The sequence below is a fragment of the Eulemur rufifrons genome, chromosome 15 (genome assembly GCF_041146395.1).
Source record: "Eulemur rufifrons isolate Redbay chromosome 15, OSU_ERuf_1, whole genome shotgun sequence".
In the NCBI taxonomy this organism is placed as follows: domain Eukaryota; kingdom Metazoa; phylum Chordata; class Mammalia; order Primates; family Lemuridae; genus Eulemur; species Eulemur rufifrons.
Window position 1 is genome coordinate 100,578,023 of NC_090997.1, and position 21,510 is coordinate 100,599,532.

The 21,510-nt window shown below is 47.7% G+C and overlaps 1 protein-coding gene across 2 annotated transcripts in view; it reads left to right on the plus strand.

Moving 5' to 3' along the window:
* Positions 1-21,510, plus strand: part of ZDHHC14 (zinc finger DHHC-type palmitoyltransferase 14) — a 237,790-nt gene that overhangs the window by 131,268 nt on the left and 85,012 nt on the right. For both annotated transcript variants that reach the window (XM_069487503.1, XM_069487504.1), the window contains exon 2: positions 5,576-5,736. In XM_069487503.1, the coding sequence (XP_069343604.1) occupies positions 5,576-5,736 (161 nt within the window). The remainder of the gene's footprint in view (positions 1-5,575; positions 5,737-21,510) is intronic.

Here is a 21,510-nt window from a genome sequence, read left to right on the forward strand (position 1 = left end):
CCAAAAAAATGTCGTATGGAAAAGCAGAGACCTAGCTGCCCGGTAATGAAATCCAGGCTTCCTATCCAGAATGTGTGAGAACTTAATTTAGTCTCAGGGTTTTGGCTCTCTGTCAAATTCTAACCTGTGAGCCAGTCTCTAAACATAAAATTAATGACAGTATTGATCTGGGAATGTCAGTATCTGTTTCATGGTAAAATGATTTTATATCTATTGATGTATATATGTGTGTGTGTGCATATATATTTTATGACCAAATGCACTGACGGCATGGTCTCAGATAATATGGCACCCAGAACACAGTTCCACTTTTCATGTATAAACATCAAAACACAAAAAGCTATTTTTACCAAAGTTTTGAGAAGATTGCTAGTTGAACTGAAAAAATTCCTTATAATCTTTTTGGCAATACTACATTTTCTAATCATTACCTGGAATGAATTGCTATACCTCAAATGTACAGTGAGCTGCCAGTTTGTACACAGGTGTTTAATCATAATCTCCAAAGTCAAGCAGCTCACACCGACGTGTGTGGCTGCAGGGGGAGCTTCGGAAAGGCTTCTCATCATTGTAGCAGCTGGCACGAAATGAGCTCATTTCTTTTATGTTATGAAGATGTATGCTCTCAGGTTCTTATTTTTTCCCCTGTCACTTTCCAATTGAGCTTTATGAAGACTAAGATGCCTGTAGCCTGTTTCCTATGCTGCCCTGGGTTGTATGTAGGTCACAATTCTTGAGACAGAAATAGGACTCCATTTGGTGTTTATATCTTTGGCAGCTGCATCATCATCTTGTATCAAATCCAGGCCCTCAGGGGATGGAGTCTTCCTCATCACAGATGGCACTCAAATTGGAGGTCCCATCCGCAGTGGCTCAGAAATGTGAAGGAGCCATTTTCGAGTTATCTGAGCTCAGGCTGAGAATTTGCTGTGCAGCACACGACGCTTTAGCTCTGAAGCTGTGCCGGGCTATGGGGTGACCGAGGTGTCCCATTGGTCTTACCTCCTTCCCAAGGTCGACACTCACGGTTGCGGGCAGGGTCTGCTCTTGCCTCTCCTTGCAGAAGGGTTGCAGATGCTCTCTGCTTTTCCTGAGCAGCAGTTTGAGGGTGTCTCTGTAGTACTGATCTCATTGTTTGTTTAGCGGCATGAATTCTGCTTTTGTAAAGGGGGTTGTCATGGATTGTGAAGGAAAACTTAGCACTGTCCTTTGTCACATAGAGGCTGGTAGAATGGGGGACTGTCACAGAGCACCTAGGATTGCACAAAGTGACACCAACATGAGGAGCTTCATCTGCTAGAACTTTAGAGCGTAGAGCAGGGGTCCCCAACCTATGGTGAGTTGTACAGTTATTTCATTATATATTACAATGTAATAATAATAGAAATAAAGTGCACAATAAATGTAATGTGCTTAAATTATCCCCAAACCATCCCCCCACTCCCCAATCCGTGAAAAATTGTCTCCCATGAAAACCGTCCCTGGTGCCAAAAAGGATGGGGACCGCTGGTGTGGAGGGTCTTAGAGATTCTGGTTAATGCTCACAGAATGTGAACACGATGCACCCTCAGCTCGGGGAGCTAGGGACTCTTCTCTCAGCCGAGGGAGACTTGGGAACAGGGCAGATCCTTAGCATCTGTTACCGGACCCAGCAAGCTTAGAAGAGCAGCGAAGTTTAGAATCTAGACACAAGGTACGCCGTTGATGTTGAGGACTGAGGGCTGATTTGACTTTCTTCCTCTTTCCGTGTTACAGTAAAAGTCACTGAGTGAATTGCATTCCTTCAGTTACTCAGAAAATATTTATCAACCACGGCAGCCCTTTCTGCCACGTGAGGCACTGTGTGCTCGGTGCTGGGAAGGGCACAAAGAGGAAGAGGGCCCAGTCTGGCCCTGCGGGACTTCTCCATCGTTGAGGCTCAGGGGCGTGTCCGCAAATAGCCACAGGTGCCGTAGCAGAGGAGAAATGAACATATTGTGGGGGCTCAGAGAAAGAAGCAATCACTTCCACTAGGGCTGAGCCAAGAAACACCTTTTACAAAGTCTTATGGGAAGCGATACCAAGCTGGAATTGGGAAGCTGGCTGCTTTCACACGCCGAGATGGGAGGGCAGGGCGTTCCAGACACTCAGGCTGGGCGGCAGGGCCTGCCCGTGGCCTGCTGAGACGCCCAGAGGTCAGGCGTGGCCATGGGAAGGTGTGGAAAGGGGCAGTGTGGAGGCACGAGGAGGAGACTGGGTGTGACTGGGATGCCAGGAAGGGAGCTTGAACTTCATTTGGCAGGAGCAGGGGAGTCACCGAGGGCTTCTGAGCAGAGACATGTGTGACAGGAGCTGGAAGCAGGCAATTGGGACAGATGGAGGGAGAGGGACCACCGTGGCAGGCAGAGGGATGAGGTCACTGCTCCAGCTGTTCCCAGGCGGGAGAGAACAGAGAGGCGAGGGAAGGTGGCAGGGGGTGCTGGACGGGAGGAAGGCTGCTGCCCTGTACTAGGGGAGCAGGAAGGAGGAAGACAGGAGCAAGGACAGTGCACTCAGGCTCCCCCTGGGGCTTATGACTCAGCAGACTCTGCTTTAAACCGCCCCCCTCCCCCGTAGACCCGGAGCAGCAGCGCAGTCGCCCTGTGCAGAGCAATTGGAATGGGTGACTGGTACCTTCTCACCTGCTCCCGCAGAGGGGCAGAAACTGCAGCTGGCGGGGAGGAAGAGGAGGGGGGTTAACTTACAATCAGGTTGATAGTTTCCATTATTAACTAAGATTATTACACTTTACTTAAATGAGACTGTTTGCTACTTAAAGTGACTGAAGGACTTCCTGTTACCCTCAAATTATGATCAGAAAAGCCACAGCCCACCTGAGTTTCCTGCAGGGGCAGGCGCAGGTTTAACGGGGAGACAGAGACTGTTGTGTTCAGATTCACACCCCGGTTCCTATGTTTGACAACCAGTTGCACGTTAGAGACCCCGCAGGCAGCAGGAATCTGCATGTCAACCATACCTTCCTCTTCCTCCGTGCCTGGGTCGGCTCTGAATAAGCTCATGTGCACTGTGTGCAAATGACTTAAACAGCAGCGTACTGTCTCTGCAGCGAGACTGTGCCGGGGGACAGGAAACCTCAGTTAAAGACACTGACCTCTAATTTTTGAACATCAGATGTCAGCAGGGGGAGGGACATCCTGGTTGGGGAAGACGAGGCGATGAGAAACCTCCCGAGGCAGCAGCATGGAGAGGTCGGGTGGCCCTGGGAGCCCCCAGCCGGCGTGTCGCGCACTTGGGACAGCGAGAAACAGTTCAGGGCGAGGTGTGCTCATTACCTATAACTTGCTGTAAGGAGGCAACCTTGTCACTGAGCAGGAAGACTCTGAGGTCAACCTGGTTACTTTTCAAAGTCAAAACAGGAAAAACAAACACACCAAAACCTAAGATCTACTAAGTCACCTTCACAAGAGGGTTGTGACAGTTCCTAAGTGTCCGTCCTGGGAGAAGCTGAGTGGAGCCACATACATCACAGCTCTAAGCACCTGAGGTGGGGCACGCCCTACTGCCGGTCCGCCCTGGTTCACGTCGTCCAGCTGTGCCCTTGCCGGCTTCTCAACTGAACCGACCTTTTCTTACTCAAAGTCATTCATAATGACAAAGGGGAAAAATGTGGTCCTGTTTTCCTCTCTGCCATTATTCAAAGTATGCTGAGTTGTGGATTTAAATTTTTCTGGAAAATTCTTTTCTACACCATCAATCTTTTCCTAACCATTTTGTTTATATATATATGCCATATGTATTAGCCATATATTAATATAAGCCATGTAATTATATAATCATAATATATATAATCATAATATATATAATATATGGCTAATATATAGCAATTAAAATCTATTATTTAGTACCAGAGTTAATTTTATGTCTTCAGTATGGACTATGTTTATTTCTTTTTTTCCTTTAATTTTTTATTGGGAAATAATTTCAAACTTACAGAAAAGTTGCAAGAATAAGAATAGTGCAAAGAACACTCATGTACCCTTTACCCAGATTCACGTATTGTTAATATTTTATCCCATTTATTCCATCTAGACAAAAATTTTTTTGGACTGTTTGAGAGTAAGCTGCATACATCATGCCACTTAATTCCTAAGTACTTCAGTGTCTATTTCTCACAACTCGGGATCTCTCACATAGCCCGGTACACGTTATCAGCTTCCGTAGCCGCTGGGTAGCTGTGTCTAAGCGCCCAGGTGTTCAAAGGCCTGTGTGCGAGCTTTCCTGGCTCTGGTCTCAGCAAGGAGACCTGTGGCCCTTGCTCCCAGGACCAAGGCCCCCGCCTGCCTCTAGTCTTGAGCAGCTTTCCAATCCTTTCTTCTCCAGCTCCCCTCTTTGCTTTGTATAGAGCATACGGAAGAGCATATTTTTTGTAGAGAGGGGGTCTCACTATGCTGCCCAGGCTGGTCTTGAATTCTTGGCCTCAAGCGATCCTCCGGCCTCAGCCTCCCAAAGTGCTGGTATTACAGGCGTGAGCCACCGCACCTGGCCTGTCCTGATGAGGTGGACAGTCTAGCAGTGCTTTCCACTCTAGGTATTATAATTCCTTGATACCCGTGACACCATTTAATGTGGTGATGATAGACTGACCATGGTCATCGCAGACCCCATCCTCACCTGGGTCCAGGTGTCCACTTAATTTTCACTCCTGACTCATGCCACTGCGGGGTCAGCCAGCCAGGCCCTGACTCTCCCCCCTGTCCTGGCCTGGCACCTGGATCTCAGGCCAGACGTCAGACGCTGACCTTGAACAAACTTCAGTCTGCTCCAGGAGCACCTCTCCCTGCTGCCTCACAGTCGCTGCTGCTTGTCAGAATGACAACAAGGGAGAGGTTCTCACAGAGTTAAGAGTCGGGCCACGTTCATCACTTGGTAGCTCAAATGCCTTCTGGAAAAGTATGAGATTGTTCTATTCCAGCAGCTGAAATCCTCTAAATCATCTTCAGAAACTGGCCTGCAAGTTCATTTCTATAGCTCATTAGCCTTTTTTGGATAGAATACCTCTAAAATATTGAAAAATGGTTTCTTGCCATTTGAAAGTGGATTTACAGTCCCCAGCATTCTGTGCTGGCCGAAAGTCCCTGAGATGTTTGACCCAGGTAGGGAAAGCCGACTCTGATGAAGATAGGACTAAATTGATGTCTTCTCCTATAATGTAATTCCAGGGCAGGGTGGAATCTATGAATCCACAGATTCATGAGCTATGATTACAAAGGACACATGTGTATTTGCACAAGCTCTGCACATCTTAGATTGATTATACAAGCAGAATTATTTTCATTCTTCTGCCAGCGTCTCCCTGGGGGAGCAGAGGGCTTGGGCTGTTGTGGCTTGGGAGCAGGGTCATATCGTCCACAGGAGAGAGCTGCAGACTTCCCCAAAAGTAAATCCTCAGTGTAGATGAATTTTTAATGGAAATCAATTTCACTCCTCCAAATAGACTTTTGGCTTCTTAGAAGGTACAGACTGCTTACCGTTGATTCCTAATGTTGTATTTCCTTTCTTTCTCCCCACCCCTCCTGCCTTCCCAACCTGCTGGCAGCTGCCCGTATCTAGCAGTGAAAATCACCCCCGCCATCCCTGTGGTCGGTGGCATCCTGTTCTTCTTCGTGATGGGGACCCTGCTTCGCACCAGCTTCAGCGACCCTGGAGTCCTCCCGCGAGCCACCCCTGATGAAGCCGCCGACCTGGAAAGGCAAATAGGTAACGCTGAGGGTCTGCCCTGGGCCTTTGGTCACTTCCCGCCTGTGCCTAGCCGCAGAGTGGAAGGACAGGCAGCAGGGGCGGGCGCTGGCCCACCATGAAGAGTAACCTGGGAAGGAAGGAGGCCATAAGTCTGCATTCCCTGGGTGGGTTGCAGGATGGTCTGAATAGGAGGTGGGCTGTAAGGTGGGTGGAAGGGATGGGAGGTAAGACCAGAGGGACTGACGCTCTGGAGGCAGGGGCTGCCGCCCACGCAAGCAAGGCGCTGGTGCCGCCACAAGCAGTGTTTCTGGGTGTTTCTTTGAAACCCAAGCATCCAATTCCACCCTACTGAAGAGCCTCCGTCCTAAAAGACCTGCAGTTGCAGGCTTTGCTGCTCCCTTATTCCCTTTTCCGATCATTGTAGCTTAACTAGTTCCCATAAAACTAGGAGAGGCTACATCGTAGACGCTGTCTCATTTATCTGGCCTAGGATCCAGAACTTCCTTTATTTAGGCATGACAAAAATATATCTGTGATATATATTGAGATGAATAGCTTTGTTTTTCCTTAGATATTAAAACCGTAGGCTAAAAAGTTTATAACTCATCTTGAAGGTATTAAAACAGATCCTAATCCCTGCTGCAACAAACTTTTAAAGTCTTTTCTTTAATTAAAAGGAGAGCTTTTTCTTGCTGTTAAATGCTCTTAAAAGTTTGCAGTTGTGAACGTGTAGTTTTGCTGTGGGGCATTGGTAAATTTCACAAGCATAGCCGAGGGGCTATGGTGACTCTCAGTATGAACATAAAATTTAAGCCTGGAAAATCACCTGGTAGAGCTATGTCTCTCCCAGTATTCCCCTATCCTATGGACTTCCTTGCAGCCTCCACCAAAGCTGGTGAGATCCTCTTATCCACAGTACAAGTAAGTACAGCTGTGGATCTTGCTAGACAGTGTCTATTCTGGTCTTACCATTCCTCAAGGGCTAAAGCACAGCTGTGTCCTTCTCTCAGCATCTGCCTTTGTCCTGCATTCCTGTCACCTGGTAGTGCGTGGTTTCATCTGGTAGACCGCAGCTCTTTTGTGTCCTGAGGTAGGGAGGAAGGGGAAGGAAGAAGCAGCGATGGGGACCATCTCTTTCTTAGCCTCTGCATCTTGGGATTCTGATGCAGGGCATGCCGATTCATAACTTAAAGTCTTGCATTTTATAACACTTTAATCATTTTTGAAGCTCATCCATGTTTTCCACATCTAAGCAACCTCATAAGGAAAACTTTATTTGTTAATAAGGAAAAAAGCCCCAAAAAAGGGGCTTTCGTGGGGAAAAGTGGTAGAGCTAGAGCCTAGAACCCAGGTCTCCAGGTCTCAGCCCTTGTTCTTTCTAGCGAGTCGTGTCACTGGGGAGAGGGAGAGAGATCAGGCCCAGTTTCCTTCAAGGAATAGAACTGGACCTATAGAAACTGCATAGTCTCTGCCCACCTTACATCAGCATGTAGCCTGAAAATCCTCTACTCAGTGCGAGAGCCCAGCCCCCCGGTTGGAGGTGACACACAATTTCATGCAGTGACCCCCACCTCCTGGTTAGTACAAGGAACATCTGCAAAATCAGCAAGATGAGGAACAGATTTTCTGCCTTTCTTACAGAATGGTCGATAAAGAGTGCCATTCGAATTCGCTGTTATAAACACAGATTCTAAGCCGCACAATTTCCTTCCGTCCTTACTGGTATTGAAGAAATTGAGAGGGAGGGAATTCACTCAAGCACATTTCTGTTGTTACTGTTGTTAAAGTTAATAACCTCAGAGCAATATTTTTCAACTTAAGAGTTTTTTTAAAACCAGCTGTGCCCCAAAGCCCCCAAAGGCATCGATCCTTCGAGAGAACTAGATTGGCGACGGGGTGAGCCCAGAACTTTGTTTCCTTTCAGGAAAGAAGAGGGGCTTTAAAAGCAAGACTTTGGCAGGGTGGAAATGAGTAGATTGGCAAACTTCCTCCACGAAAAGCAATGGTAAAGTTGAACAAAATTGTCAGAAACAACCATTTCATGGTTCTGGAATTTGGCTGAATTGAGGAGCAGTATCTAAGAAAAACTACAGAAAACTGGGTCACAGTAGCGGGAATCTGTGGCTTCTTGCTGGGGCTGTTCCCATCTCCAGCCTGAATTCCAAAGGTGAGGAAGTTCTACCAGGACAGGGCAAGCATGAAACCAGCCACTTCCCTTTATAGGGAGGCAAAACATAGAAAAAAAATCAGTAACTAAGCTTCCATCTTAAGAAACTATCAAAAGAAGAGCTAACTAACTCAAAGCGAGCAGTAGTAAAGAAACAATAAAGTTTAGAGAGGAAATCGGTGAAATAGAATATAGAAAAACAATAGAAAAAAATCAATGTGACCAAAAGTTGGTTCTTTGAAAAGATCAACACAATTGACAAACCTTTAGCTATCCTAAAGACAGAGAAAGAGAGAGAAATTATCAAAATCAGGAAGACTTTTTTTTCAAAGGAGATGTATGGATGGCCAGTAAGCACATGACAAGATGCTCAGCATCGTTAGTTGTAGGGAAGTGCAGATCAAAACCACCATGAGATACCACTTCACACCCGCTAAAACGGCTCTAATCAAAAAGACTGACAATGACAAATGTTGATGAGAATGTGGAGAAACTGGAGCCTTCATACGTTACTGGGGGAATGTAAAATGGGACATCCACTTTGGAAGACAGTTTCTCAAAATTCCTTGGAAAGTTAAACACAGTTACCGTATGACCTAGCAATTCTACCCTTAAGAATGTATCCAAGAGAAATGAAAACTTATGTCCACACAAAGACTTATATGTGAATACTCATAGCAACATGATACTAGTAGCCAAAAACTGGAAACAACCCAAATGTCCATCAAAGGGTGAACTGATGATCGATATGTGGTGTATCCACATGGTGGAATACTGTTAAACAGTAAAAAGGAGCAAAGTATTGATACATGTACAGCATGGATGACCCTTACAGACAGCGTACTAAGTGAAGAAGCCAGATCAAAGGACAACATATTGTGCGATTCCTTTTTGTCCAGAAAGGACAAGTCTTTAAAGATTGAAAGCAGATTAATGATTTCCTGGGGCTGGGGGTGGGAGTGTGGGAGCGGGAGTGCAGGGCTTGTTGGGGTGATGGAAATGGTTCAAAGTTAGATGGTGGTGCAATGAATTCACTAAAAGTCATGGAATTGCATGCTTTCTGTGGGTTATGGTACGTACATTATAGCTCAATAAACCTGTAAAGAGAAAACAAAGGAGAAAGATGAGGAGGGGAAGGGGGAGAAAGATGGGTTGGGTGGAAGAAGAGGGCTTCGCAGGCGCTCGGACTTGGTTTGAACCCTGGCTCACCAGTCTCTAGTATGTGACTTAGGCTAGCGCTACAGCCTTCGAAACCCCATCACTCTGTGCTCGTATCCGTAAGATAGGAGTAATGCCATAGATCTTTTGTGGTACTTGTTAGGATTAGAGATTTTAGGGAAAGTGGTTGGCACATTACAGATGGTAAATGGTAGTTTGATGATTTTTCTTAAAAAATTCTGTCCTTTCCCCACCCAGTTCTCTCTTCACCGTCTACAAACATAGGTGCTCATAAAAAGCTGCCTGAAGTGTGGCAGGAATAGATGGCAGAGCTGGTACCGTGTCCCTGGGACCATCGCCTGCCTGCTCAGCCGTCCCTGCTCAGGGCTGGAGAAGGCGCAAGGGTGCAGGCAGGCTGGGGACGCTGCATCACTGGTCTCCTTCCTCATGAGGAGTCCTCCCGTATTCTACTTGGCTTTGGAAAATAAGATTATATGTCAGTGAAATCTCAACACATTTATTTGGTGCTATCGGCTAAAGAAGGAAAAATTAAAAATTAGATTTGGAGACTTTGTATCATTAGGGTTATTAATTCTAATTATCCGTTGTGTATCTGTTACTTATAGAAGCCCATAATAGCCTGTTGGAATCAGCCATCTGAGTAATTTGCTGAAGATTTGCCAAGGATTTGAACAAATCCTTCCCCTGTCTTCAGGCTTCTGAGAGGAGTAGGAGGGGAGGAGGGGGGCTCTGGGCTTCAGAGACTGATAGAAGGCTCTTGAAATGCCTTACACTTCTTTCTTCTGAAAGAATGTTCTTAGGTTGCAGCTAAACAGACATCAAAGAATAGCAGCAGGGGGCTGGGGCGGCTGGGTCACTGGAGGCTGGCTAGGAAACTTCGGTTTCGGAAACTCAATTTTGTCAGTTCACCCAAGGATGATCAGATAGGAAGCACTGATTTGGGGTTAGAAAAAAATGACCAGATACTGTATGAGAAATCACAGGATCAAAGCATTTAGTTTCTATTAGGGATAGACCTTTCGCCTGATCGGGAGGGGAAAGTGGCAGGCCACCTCGCCGTCCCACACTCCACACCTGCCATCTCCTCCCTCCGCCTGACATCCTGAGGGTGCCAAGACCAGGGAAGTCAGCGGAGAGTGAGGAGCTGACACCGTGGTTCAAAAGCAAGGCTAGTTATTGGGAAACTCTCTCCCAAGTCAACCAGTTACCGAAATAAGTGATTGAACTTGCTTGGTGAGGTTGGATCCGATCAAAGGAAGCTGAGTGGCCGTTAAAAAATTCACTTGTGCTGTGGCAGAATCTGAAGAATTAGCGCCTGCACTCTGCAACTCAGTAGCCACGTTCCTTCTCTCCCTCCCTCTCTCTGTCTCTTTCCCTCTCCCTCCCCTACTCCACTCCTCTCTCCCCTCTCCCCACCAATCACCATTTCTAAGAGTAAAGTCTATCTTTTGTTATTTCCTAAATCAATCTTTGAAACAGGTATCCTCTAGATGAGATTGTTAGGAAACATGGTACAGCAACTTCCCCATCCTGGGGAGACCCTGGGCTTGTGAGCAACACAGCTCTACCCCATCCTAGACGGAGCATCTCCCAGAGGGTTTCCATGACCATGGAAGTTTTGACCCACCAATTTGACTTGCTGGAGTTTTTTTCCCCAGAGACATCTTAATTCTGTGTTTACAAGTAGAAACATTTTAATTGGAATTTTAATGACACTAATGGATTTTTGTTGAAGAAAATACTCTAGAAGGAATAACACTATTTCAGCCAATTTAAAGCCTCAATCAATTTTCTCTATTGCACAGTTAAACTATTTCCAGTTTTTTCCCATTTCCATTTTTATTTTACTAAAATTATTTTTATTGGAGTAATTTCTTCTCTGCAAAACATTTATAACTGAGATTTTTTACTGATCAGCTTTTTTGTATTATGAAAGTTGCCATTATGAATTTTTTTATAGAACTATTATTTCTACTAAGACATTGTCTTGTTGATTTTTTACCTTGTGAAATTTTGTTTTTTGTTGTTGTTTTGGCTTTTTGGGTTTGTTTTTTTTTTTAAGCCATTGTTAGTTTCATTTTGTGTTGGTTATTTCTGTTGGTAATATTCACCATAAAATTGCTTTAAAATTTGATGGCCTAATTTATTTTTGCCTAAAGAGTAGTCTGTTCGTTGTGATTGATCTGTGATTAAATCTTCCACGTACACTGTTGTCACTTTGTATATGGCATAGTGGTTGTCACACTGTTGAATATACAGTATATTTAACCCCCTCCCCCAAACTGGGAGGGTGGAGAAGGCAGGTGTCCCGGCAGGCTGATTGGATTGCTTTTTGCCAGTTTTCTTTTTAGAAGGTGACATTTTCTGACCACTTTACCCGATTCTTACTTGCATCCCCTACTCACCTGCAAAATCACCACAGTTTATCCTTTGTGCAGTTTTTATTTGCAGTGATTGTTTCAGCATCTCATGAACATTTGACTGGGGCCAAAGCTCTGCCCAGGACTGAACTGAACCTGCCGGTGTGAGATTCCTGTCCGCCTTCCCATCCTCTCTCCCCTGCTGCTTTCCGCCCTGTTCCTGCCAGAGTTATCACGTGCCACCTCATTAGCTTTTGACCTTTCTCTTCTGTGCACCCATGTAAGCATTTACCTGGGCCCGTGAAATGAAATCTCCTCCGTGCTCTTCCTGTGTCTTTGCGTATTCGGTTTCCTGGGCCGTGATGAACCGGCAGGCGGCTGTTAGTAGCTGTTTTCATCAAGTGTGTCTCCTGTGCAGGCAGCAAGTTATGCCCTTTCCTTGCATTATCTCATTTAATACTCACAGCAGCCGCTGAGTATTTAGCCGTGATGTTCAGACGCTATTACTGTCCCTATTATGTTTATGAGGAAGCCAGTGCTCAGAAAGGAAATTGATTTGCCAAATGTCACTTGGCCCGAGCTGGGAGCCCCATGTATGCGGGTCCATCTGACGCCACGCTCTGTGCTCTCTCAACACTGCCGGGCACTGCCCACCTCCTGCTGCCCCGGGGGGCCAGGCCCGGGGCGGCAGGGAGACTTCTCAGCTCCCTGCAGCAGGTAGCACGTCCCTCTCCCAGGGGTTGCACCCTCTCCCCAGAGACTGTCAGGGTCCTCGTAGCCTCTCCTGTCCTGTTGGCTGCTCTCCCCAGCGCACCACGGGCTGAGAGCAGAAGTCCTGGGCCCCAGTGGGTGGAGGAGGAAGAGCTGCAGCATAATTCCAGGCGACTGAACTCTCTGGAGCCCCCTGGCTCTTTTGTCCTGGGGGAATGTCCTGCTGTCCAGATGTTCTGTGATGTGTGTGGAGGAGGAGGGGCGGGGAGTCCCACCTGTCTGCTGTGCCTCCTGGAGGAGACAAAGGCTTCTGCAGAAAATGCATCCTAGGAATAAAAAATAGATGGATGCCTTGTTTGGGGGAAATGCTAGATTCATGGAGTTGTAGTGAGACCAGGGAAAAGCGGGCAGCGAGTCTCCTACACAGATGCCGGGTGGCAGCTCAGAACGTCTCAATTTATGATTGTCTCTTTAAAAAAGAAATCCCATCCCAGGAGAGCTGGAAACCAGATGTCACAACTCAAAATTACAGTATTTTGAGAAATACCACAAGATTTTGAAGGGTCTAGTTTTGAGGGAAGAAAGGGCCAGAGATGATGTTTTTCCACGGGGTTTGGAAGGATGTGTGGTTTCCAAGCGGGACGTTCACGGGAGCCCATATTATTCTTCCCGTGGAAATCCAAACTGTGGGGACGCACCATGTGTCGGAATTGAAGCCAGTTTCTGCTGCCAGTGTATTTACTTGTTTTCGAAGTCGGGGAGATACACCGTGTGACCAAGGGAGCGGAGACATCCCAGGCTGGCTCTGGAAACCGTCCTGCCGCTCCCCTCTCGGTCCGTCCCCTTACAGTATTGTTTGCACTTCCAGATAGCTGCGTGCGTGGAAGCCGCAATTTCTTCTTCACAGCAAGAGAAATTAAGGGAAGGGGAGTTATTTAACTCGAGGAGGTCACGCTTTTGTGCTCACCCTGCACTGAGCCAGGAATCTTAATTCCTAAACTCACACAGGCACTCCGGCCACCTCGGTGTTTCCCATCCTGGGTGTCCTTCTTTATATAGTACAGGACTTGAGGAGCACGTCTGTACATACATGCACATGTGAAATCTCTTCTGTAGAATCGGTGGCCTCCTCCCTAAAGGCCAATCGATTACTTCATTTCAGATAAGAAGAAGTCTCTCTCTCTCTGTCTCCCTCTCTCCCCACCGTTGTCACTTTCCTTAGAGTTTTGTCAAGTCAGCACTGGGATGGCGCAGAGCAATGCTGATGTGCTTTGCTGAAGGGTAGACTGTCCTGTTACTATAATCAGTTCTCACACACAAGGTCACGGAACGGGGAAGGATGATGACACAACTGGGGTGAGGAAAAGGTCACCCCAAGAGAACAGGGAACAGAGGCTGCAGGGAGGGAAAGTAAAGGATCAAGTGACATGAAAAGGGTGGAAACATTGGGGCCACATGGTTAAGAATCTGGGCAATGAGGGGGGAGTGGTCTGGAGCACGTGAGTGAACATTTGAGGCCCAGTCTTACCCAGCCGGGCACTGAGCAAGCTGGTGACACACAGGTCTGTCCCTGCACCAGTTTCTGGACCTGCCTCCCTCCTCTGGGAGTGCTGGCCCCTGCAGTGCTCTGAGTTGTAGAACATTCCAGCTTAAAGGGACCTCAGAAATCATGGAGACCATCCCAGACAACTCCCTTAGTTTCCAGATGAGTGCACTGAAGCTCGGAAACAGGTACAGACCTGGCCACTCCCACACAGAGCTCGTCAGTGACAGGCCTGGAACCCTGGTCTGGGCTCTGGCTCCAAGTCCAGATACTGTAAACCTCTCCTTTGACGGTTTTGCTTCTGAAACTGAGTCGCTAAATCTTTGCTACTCAAAGTGAGGTCCCTGGAATAGCAGCAGCAACACCAGCGGGGAGACTGACCCACCTGCTGAGTCGGAGACCCCAAGTGAGTGGCATGAAAGCTGAGAAGCACAGCCCTGGGGCCTCCCACTTCCCGCCTGGTGACCCTCCTCTGCTGCGTAGTTCCTCACCACTTAAATGCTCAGCACTGTCATATTTTTAGGAGTTTGAACATTCAGTCTAATAACCTCCCTCCTGCAGTGCCTGTGCAATAAGTGGCATCTTATTCATTATGATTACTTATTAAAAATAACTACTAATAAATACCTTTCTATGGATAGTGCTTCACAGATTTCAAAGCCCATATACGTTTTTATTATTAGTAAAATGTATGGTTACAAGCACAGGATCTGTAGTTGAATTGACTGAGCCTGAATCCCAGCACTTCCACTTACTGTGTGACTTTGAGAAGTGTGTTGACCTCTCTGGGCCTCAATCTTTGTGTCTATAAAATAGACCTACTGAGTAAAAAGATCCATTCTGGCATTATAATTCTATGATTCAAAAAATAAATCCTTCTTTCTCCTTTGCTTGATCATGAACATCTGGGAACCTAAATACTTCAGAAGCTTAGCCTGCTCAACTGTTTAAACAGAAGGAATGACGTCTTCGGTTAATTTTAGGGTGCAAAGCTACGTGCACACCCATGTAAATTCAACAAGTAAACTGCAGGTACTGCAGAGCAAGTAAGCTGTCTAAATGACTCACTGATTGTTACTATCATTAGGACTGTAACGGGCGTGTTGGGAGGATGGAGAGACGATGGGACAATAGCTCTTTGAGTGAGGGCATGAGTCAGCCAGTCAGTGAGGTTTCAGAGGGAAGCCAAGGATAAGGCCCCTCATCCAGGCTCTGGAAGGCGACTGCCACTGTGGTGGGAGCCTGGGCGGGAGGAGGGGAGGCGAGGCTGGCTTTTCAGGAGAAAAGCCCCCTTGGAGGAGGTTAATCAGGAGAGGAGCGGGCTCTTTGTGCTCAGGAAGTGGGAGGCACTTTTATTGCAAATGTAGATGAGGCATGAAGGCAGCTCAAGAACAAAAGGAAACAAAGGACTCAGTGAGGACAGAGGAAATGGGCCCAGGTAAGGATGCAGGCCCAGGATGGCCGGGAGCAGCCCTGAGCAGGTGTCCCAGCCTCACTGACTCGGGGATTTAGAGAGCAGGGGCTGCAGCCAGGGAGAGCTTGTCTTTTAGCAGCGTAGGGACCACCCCACACCTGGCCTCCTGTTAAACAGCTGCCTGGTTTTGTGGCTGGAGTCAAGACTGAGGATCAGGTTTCACCGAGAGGCACTTGCCAGACGATATGCTCAGAGCGACCCTGATTATCCCGTCACTGGTAAAGAAAAACCCTCTGGCTATCCTGACCTAGCAGGATTTTAGCCAAAATTGGACAATGCAGCAAATCCCCCAAAATCAGGCCTAGTGGAGAGTGAGCATTCACAGATGCCAGACCGGAGTTTGGTCAAGGAGAGAATCTTTGTTCCCACAGATGCCCTGAGGTCGTTCTGTGCTCACACGCTCTGTGAACACAGGACTTTGATGAGGTGTCATCTTTGGGGTCCACATACAGGTCTGTGACATTATCGAAACTATACCAGCATCATCACCCTTTGAAACTCTGCTAGGCTCAAGCCAACTCACCACTTGCTTTCTGAGTGGCCTTCTCGGCGCCTGTGTGGGGGCTGACAGCCAGCTTTGGTGGGGCTCTGTCTCCCTTCTCTTTCGTGCCCTAGAAAACTTTATCTAAGTGATAGGAGACACATTAACTGTTTATTTTGTGTTTCTGGTAGGTAAGTTCTGAGGTTAAGAAGGTGAGTCAGCCAGTGCCTGCTGTGTGGTCCAAAGTCTGAGACGGGTGCCCCAGAAGTCACCTGTAGCTGGCACTCACAGGCCAGAGGGCAGAGGACAGTGTGGACAGACGGTAGTGCCACCTGGGAGGACAGTGAGCAGGCACATGAGGGCTCTTCCTACCACGATGTTTGGTGAGGAAATTTTCATTGATCCACATTTACCTTCCAAGGTTCCTGCAGGAAAAATCTGGCTTACGTAGGTGGGCAGAAGTGAGGACCATTCCTTTGGAAACTAGAGATAGCACTTTCTAGGAGAAAACAGACGACCAGGTGGGTGAGTGCCGTGCCACAGGCCAGCACAATTCAGAGTGTGCCCTTTAGGGCATCTCTTTATGTTCCTTCAAGGAAGGAAACTTGAAGTCAGGTATCCTTGAGTGAGTGAATGGGTGAGCTGTTCTTTGTACTCGGTGGAAATCAATAGAATAGAAACAGGCTGAAATCTCCCACAGCCCTCTCGGGACTCAAATGCAACACACTGGGAGCGATGCCAGCCACTTGTCCGCTAGAAACAAAATCCAAGCTGCAGGTGTGATTGCAGAGGTTCCAACAGTGATGTTTAAAAAGTAAAAAAGGCACTGGGCACCAGTGACTCATGCCTGTAATCCCAGCAGTTTGGGAAGCCGAGGCAGAAGGATTGCTTGAGGCCAGGAGTTTGAGACAAGCCTGGGCCAAATAGCAAAACCCCATTTCTACCAAATATATATATATGTATATATATATTAGCTGGACGTCGTGGCTCACACATGTAGTCCCAGCTACTCAGGAGGCCGAGGCGGGAGGATCACTTGTGCCCAGGAGTTCAAGGTTGCAGTGAGCTGTGATCCTGCTCCTGTACTCTAGCCTGTGGGAAAGAGTGAGACCCTGTCTCAAAAAAAAAAAAAAAAAAAAGTAAAAAGGAACACGTGAAATTAATTTTAGTAGTATATTTTATTTAACCCAGTGTATCTAAAATATTATCATTTCAATGTGTGTTCAATGTAAACAAGTACTAAGGTCATATTTTACTTTTTTTGTACTAAGTCTAGGAAATCTGGTGTGTATTTCACACTTACTGTACATCTCAGTTCAGACTAGCCACATTTCAAGAGCTCAGCAGAATAGACACGTGTGACTAGCGGCTCCCATCCTGGACGGCACAGATTTAGAATACAAGGAATTGGACCTAAGTAGTCATTGGAATCTCTCAGACGTATCCGTCTTGTCTATTTTGTTTTGATCATTTGAAAGAATCGTAGGCTTGTGAAGCCTGAGAGTGAAGCATGGGCATTTGGGGTACAGCTGCCCCTCTGCTCACCGTGGTGCCGGTGACCACCGGGTGGGGGGAGACTTGTTGAGAATAACACAGGGATGCCTGTGACTCTGATCAGCTGGCTCAGCTACTGGGTGGAGTCAGTTTCAGGCTTAGTCACCTGTGCTCTATATAAACCCCCATCTGAGTTATGGGTGTTTGCACGGCACCTGCATGTGAATACAGCCACCTGAGGTGCACACAGGTACACGGGTCCTCTTTCCCCTCTATTCAGTAGAAATAGACTGATAATGTTTAATTTTCTAACTAAATAGCCATCTCCAAAACCATCCATTTTTTAGGAGAGGCCTTTGACAGACCAGGTGACAGTTTCAGGGGGTCTTTTCCAGGGCCCCTGTTCTTTTCCACCTGTCCCTTAAATGACTCGACATCAATTTTAGATCATTTAGATGTACGTTTTTCAAAGCTACTTCCATTCTAGGGAAAAAAATGATATTTTCTCTTAGATGCAGATGACGAGATTTTGCTATCATATACAATATTGATCCCATGAATGCCAACAAAAAGGTCAAATTCTTAGAAAAGAACACAGAAATGGAACTGGGCGTGAATGGTTTGCCTGCATAATTGTGTCTGGACGTCCGCACGAGGCTGTCTGACCCCAGCCCCTCCCTGCGGCAGCAGCCATCTGTCCTGTAGATGGGCGGGAACTTTAGATTGGTGACTACGAAGAGAATTCTGCATTTTTCTCTCAAACAGCAAAGAATGTTTCATATATTTATGTGGCTGTTTTTTAGCTTGTCATGACATATCCCAGACATTTATTGAAAAAATGTTCTTGGATGGCTGTTTAGTTAGAAAATTAATCATTACCAGTTAATCAGTCTATTTTAAGCATGGTACTGCCTTAGGTACTATAGAAGATTCAAAAGAACCTTAGCCGGCGGGCTCGCACACAGCCGACACCACGGACAGCTTCTTTCTTGTCACACGGAGGAGCAGCAAGGACAGAAGATGGTGGGGAAGTGTTTCCAACCTCTGCGCTGTCGCCAGATCACGCGCTGTCGTGGGCCCGTCCTGTGCATTGCAGGACGTTGGGCAGCATCCCTGCCCTCTACCCACTAGCACTGTGACAATAAAATTATCTCCGACATGACATTGCCAGATGTCCCCTGGGGAGCAAAATCCCCCTGGCTGAGAACCCCTGCTGTGATGCAGACTGAATTTGTGGGGGCCCAAGGGACCGTGAGCTGGGGGAGGATCAAGAGAGATTAATCTCAGGGAGTTGTCTGGAGGAAACAAACCTAAACTGGATTTCGGAAGACTCGGATTGCCTGAGGGAGGGTGCTGGGATGGGGCGGGCAGAGGCGAGAAGGCCTCCTGATTTCAGAAACCAGTGGCTGAGAGGAAAATATAGGAACACAGAAGGGGCTCTCTGGCCGGCACACATGCTGTACACAGGGCCAGGGAATAGCGAATGAATTTGGCTAGTGTCGCAGCCAGGGTTGCAGCTGCTCTAGCCAGATGTGAGCAAGCAAGAAAGCAAAACCCAGAAAGAGAATGGCTGATACTTATACAGCACCTACTGTATGCCAGGCACAGTTTCCCTGTGCTGCATGTGTTCATTTAATCCTCTCAACAGCCCTCTGCAGCAGCTGCTATTATTGTCCCCACTTCACAGCTGGAGAAACTGAGGCATGGAAAGAACAAGTAGCTTCCAAAAGCTTCTCCGCTAGTAAATGGCACAGCCACAGTTTCCACCCTTGCGTGGCCACCCAGGCCTGCTATCACCCGCACTGTGTGGGCAGGGGTCAGTGAAGGCAGTGCCGGGGTGAGGGAGTTCTGTCACCAGAAGGCAGGATCGGATCTGGAATATGGGTGGCCAAGCAAGGTTTGAAAGGAGTGAAAATACCTGAATTGACAACCCAGGCAGGGATTGGCATGAAGAGCTGATTTCACCGGCAAGCTGGAGAGGAAGCGTGTGTGTACCTAGCTCAGTTCCAAGGCCCCAAGACCTGGAACAGGGGCGCTAGGCTGATATTGATGTAGAGGCTGGGGAAGGAGCAGCAGGTGTGGCTTCTGGGCAGGCCTTTGCTCGGGGGCAGCTCAGGGTTTGGGGGAGGTGGCTGTCACCAACTGAGGGACAGGCCAAGCGTGGGCCTGGGTGGATCCCAGGCGAATTGAAGAATTCTGACTCTGATGGTGAAGCCAGGGAGAGGTGGGGGTGACGTGGAGGAAGAGTTGGGGGGACAGGACACTTGGGTCGGAGATAAGGCTGGGCCCATGTCAGGGAAATGGAGCGTGGAGGGCGCCCTCCCTGCGACACTGAGACGGGGGCTGCGAGGAGGAGAGGTTGTGAGCTTGGCCCGGGCCCCGCCACTCACTGCGGCATGGTCTGGGCAGGCTGCTCTGCCCTCTGGCCTCGGAGTCCCCTTCAACACAGGGACAGTATAACACCACCTGTCCTGCCGGGTTACTGGGAGAGTAATGAGACACTGAATGTGCAGGCCTGGTCAGCGTCAGGCCGGGCGCAGCAGCAAAGGGAGATTGTCTAGTGGTGATCAGATCGGCTGGGGAGGGAGAGACTGCAGCCAGACACAGCAGGGAGGCAGGGGTGACAGTGCCACGGTAAGGGGGCTGCCACACCTACATAGTGGCCCTGGGACCCCACAGAGCTGTCAGGATTGGTAGGGGTGCAGGAAACTCAGGTTTTGCCATGTTAGGATTTTAGTCTCCATGGCTGGTCCAGTACATGTGGTTTTTACGGAAATGGACAGGGATTGCGCAGTCAGGGCTAGAGTCGATTTGCACGTTCTGCATTGGCGAGTGGTTAGACATGTGTCCAGCATTGTGTTAGGCTGACGAATGAGGTGGAAGGCAAATGTTATTTTAGGGCCAGGACTTTGGCTGTTCTTATGTGCAAATTTAGCTCTAAAAATAACTTCAGCATCAAGACACGTAAGGGATTTGTGGTCCACCTGCTGTCAGCTAGGCCCCTCTCTGTCTGCAGACTTCCTCATTTCGGTCTTGCACCACTGAGGAAAGTGTGAACAAGAGATGGCCCTCGGCTCGGTGCTCTGAAGCAAATAGACTAGAAAAGGCAGGCAGGCCATGGCAGCATGAGGTCTTGTGTTGTGCAGATTGGGGCAGAGTTTTGGGGACTGCCCTCCCCAAATTGCCACCCGTATTGGTATACATAGTAACTTCCCCCAATGCCAATGAATGTTTTTGATTGCCTAAACCAGCGCTGTCCAGTGGAAATATAATGTGAGCCCCAAATGCAAGCCATACATGCACCATTACGTTTTCTTGTGGCCACTTTGTAGTAGTAACAAGAAACAGGTGAAGTTAACTTTAATAATATATTTTATTTAACCCAATTATTCAAAGTGTTATCATTTGAAATGGAACCAATACATGAAGAGTATTGAGATATTTTGCATACTTCTTTTTTTGTACTAAATCTTTGAAATCTAGCCACATTTTGTGTGCTCAAGAGCCACTTGTGGCCCGTGGCCACCACCTGGGACTCCCCAGTGGAGAGGCTGCCATTCCAGGAAAAGGCAGGTAATTACCCTGAGCTTGGTGACAATCATGCCACCCTGATTCCAAACTAACTGATGCCCGGTGTCCTGGTGGCTCGTCTCCCACCCGCTAGCTGCGTCACCAGAGGGAAACTGTTTCAGAGCCATTGAGCACCCGGAGAGCCCACAGACGGGCTGTTTAGTGACAAGAGCAGCCAATCGAGAGGGCTGACATCCAGCCATTACCACGTCTCGAGGAAAACAAAACTAATAACTTAGGTGCAGAAATGGAATCCAAGTTTGTGGGGAGGAGGAATTTCTAATATAAGAAAGGCAATGCCCCATCAATAAAGAACGATTGGATTCCAGCTAAAGCAATGCAAGACTCAGAATTGTGGTTTGGCTTTATTTCTTCTGTTTGGGATGCTCATTTCAGGCCCTTATGATTCCATTTTTCCACTAGACAGCACGGAGGGTGGTTGTAGGGCATCATCACTAAAACAAAGATCACTGGGATGGCATTTTGCAAAAATCACCAAGTGAACTTTGTGGGTAAAAACACAACAAAGTTCAAGTAACACAAACTGGAGATTCCTCTTCCTTCCAAGATTCCTCCTGCCAGAGGCTTCTTTTCTGTCCTGGCCAAGGACGAGGGGAGGGAGGGAGGAGAGATGTCTGGAAGGGAGGGAGCCTGCTAGAGGAGAGATGTCTGGAAACGGGGCCTGCAGGCTCAGCTCCCAATCTGGGGGGCTGGGTCTCCCTCCGACTCTCCACTCTCCAATACAAGTGAAAGTGAGTGCTTCTGAATCTAGCATACTTCGGAGCTATCACAGCTCAAAACACACAAACAGTG